Below are 2,710 nucleotides of genomic sequence, written 5' to 3' on the forward strand. Positions count from 1 at the left end.
GTAGGGCCTCTCGGGGTCCTATACGCCATGTTACGCCTAGGGTATACTTTGGATCATGTCAAACTTGGTATTTAGAGCACAAGATTTAGAATGGTCCTTGGATGTCTCATAAGCCACGTCGAGTTGAGTCTTGTTCATGAGTGTGAAGCGCGCCACATTTATGAATAACAAGCTATAAGATGATTAGGAAACTCCAATTCTTTTATACTCTAAGTTGTGCGATAGAGTGTAACTATTTATGTCCTCTCAATTCTTTTATCCCTATTCAGTGCTTTTTAAGAAATGGCCTCTCAAAGAGTATACGTTTGGAGGAATGCGAATGAGAATGTGGAATAATAAACTCCTCCTCAAGCTCCTCAAGTTCTGGTTTACCCTTTGGCCGAGCAAGTGACTAATGTGGAGTTTAGGGTTGTTTTTCAAGTGTTGGCTCAAGCCATGATAGCTCAAGACATTAGGGAGATTGTTGTCCCCATGAACCCAAATATGGGTACGGTGGTAACTAGGGTGAGAGACTTCTCTAGAATGAATCCCTCGAAGTTTCATGGTTCCAAGGCTAAGGAAGATCCTCAAGAGTTCATTGATGAAATGTATAAAGTGTTGATGATCATGGGATTGACGCTGATGGAAAAGGCGGAAATTGTCACTTACCAACTTAAGGGTGTTGCTCAAGTTTGGTTCAACCAATGGAAGGAAGGGAGGGCAGTTGATGCAGGTCTTCTCGATTGGGAAAATTTAAAAGGTTTATTTCCTTGATATGAGGGAGGCAAAAGTACTTGAGTTCATCAACCTTCGTCAAAGAAGCATGAATATGAAGGAATATTCTTTTAAGTTCACACAATTTTCTAGGTATGCTCCTACTATGGTTGGCGATCCTAGGGCAAGGATGAGTAAGTTTATTTCGGGTGTGTCTGAGATGGTGGTTAAAGAATGTCGTACCGACATGCTTATCAATGAAATGGACATTTCTTGTCTTATGGTTCATTCTCAACAAATAGAAGAGAAGAAATTGAAGGAAAGATCTAGGGAGGTGAAGAAGGCAAGGACCAGTGATGGTGACTTTTCATATTCAAGGTCCAATGGGCATTGTCGTTCTAAGTTCTGACAAAGGATTTCCTGTCAAGGTTCCTCCAAAACCCCTCCTAAGTTCAACGAAGATAGGGTATCTAACCATATGCCTCAAGGAGGAAACAGTAGTGGATCTTTATTGCCTACTTCTGCTAAGTGTGGAAAGAAGCATGAGGGTAGATGTCTAGCCGGTTCTAATGCATGATTTGGCTATGGTAAGATAGATGGCAAGATAAGGGATTGTCCCTCAGTTGCTAAAAATAAAGGATATAATTGTGAACGGGCTCAACCTAATCCTTTGTCCGGTTCTAGTGGGAGTTAGAAGCAAAACGATTCTATGCACTTCAGACTCATCGTGAGAAAGAGAGTTCTCCCGATGTGGTTATCGGTATGTTGAAAGACTTTCATCTTGATGTTTATTCTTTACTTGATCCTGGTGCTACCTTATCTTTTGTCATGCCATATGTGGCTAAGAGGATTGATATTCTTCCGGATGTGTTGATTGATCCTTTTTTCTGTCTCTAATCCTATTGGTGAATCTATTGTGGCTAAGAGAGTATAGAAATTGTCATGTCTTCTTACCCCATAGAGTCACTCATGTAGATCTTGTAGAGCTTGATATGTTAGATTTTGATGTCATTCTTGGTATGGATTGGTTGTATTCTTGTTATGCTTCTGTTGATTGTATAACCCAAGTGGTCTAGTTCCAGTTTCCAAATGAGCCTATCCTAGAGTGGAAAGGAGGAAATTTTATTCCTAAGGTTCAGTTTGTTTCTTGTCTTAAAGCTATAAAGATGATATCTAAGGGTAGCTTATACCATCTAGTTAGGGCAAGGGATATGGATTCTGAAACCCCTACTCTTGAGTCGGTCACCATTTCAAATGAGTTTCTAGAAGTGTTTCCTTATGATCTACTCGATTTTCCTCCTGAAAAGGAAATAGGCTTCGGTATTGACCTTCTCCCAGATACACAACCTATCTCTATTCCTTATTATTGAGTGGCTCAGGAAGAACTTAAGGAATTTAAAGAGCAATTGAAACATTTGTTGGATAAGGGTTTCATTCGATCGAGTATCTCTCCATGGGGTGTTTTAGTTTTGTTTGTTCGAAAAAAAGATGGTTCACTCCATATGTGTATCGACTACCGGTAATTGACCAAGGTTACAATTAAGAGTAAGTATCCTCTTCCAAGGATAGATGACTTGTTTGATCAACTACAAAGAGCAAGTTACTTCTCTAAGGTTGACCTCCGGTCGGGTTATCACCAATTGAAGGTAAAGGAAGATGATATTCTGGAAACAGCTTTTTGAACTCGTTATGGTCATTTTTAGTTTTTGGTGATGTCTTTTGGGTTGACAAATGCCCGGTGCATTTATGGATTTGACGAATAGGGTATTTAGATAGTACCTAGATATGTTTGTGATTGTTTTTATCAATGACATGTTGATCTACTCAAGGAATGAAGATGAGCATACCAATCATTTGAGGATTGTGTTGCAACTCTTTGCAAAGTTTAGCAAATTTGAGTTTTGGTTAAGGTCTATGGCTTTTCTAGGGCACATTTTTTGTGGAAATGGAATTGAGGTAGATCCTAAGAAGACCTATGTGGTGAAAATTTGGCCTAAACCTCTATCCCTTACGATAT

General features: G+C 39.4%; 1 protein-coding gene across 1 annotated transcript; it reads left to right on the plus strand.

Moving 5' to 3' along the window:
- The first annotated feature begins 1,049 nt into the window (after positions 1-1,049).
- LOC125819300 (uncharacterized) lies at positions 1,050-2,063 on the plus strand. Its single transcript, XM_049498765.1, has 3 exons — positions 1,050-1,241; positions 1,378-1,453; positions 1,852-2,063. Exons 1-3 carry the CDS (start codon positions 1,050-1,052, stop codon positions 2,061-2,063), a joined length of 480 nt encoding a protein of 159 aa, XP_049354722.1.
- Positions 2,064-2,710: the final 647 nt, after the last annotated feature.

This window comes from Solanum verrucosum, unplaced genomic scaffold (assembly GCF_900185275.1).
Source record: "Solanum verrucosum unplaced genomic scaffold, falcon-dt-bn FXZP01000207.1, whole genome shotgun sequence".
NCBI lineage: Eukaryota > Viridiplantae > Streptophyta > Magnoliopsida > Solanales > Solanaceae > Solanum > Solanum verrucosum.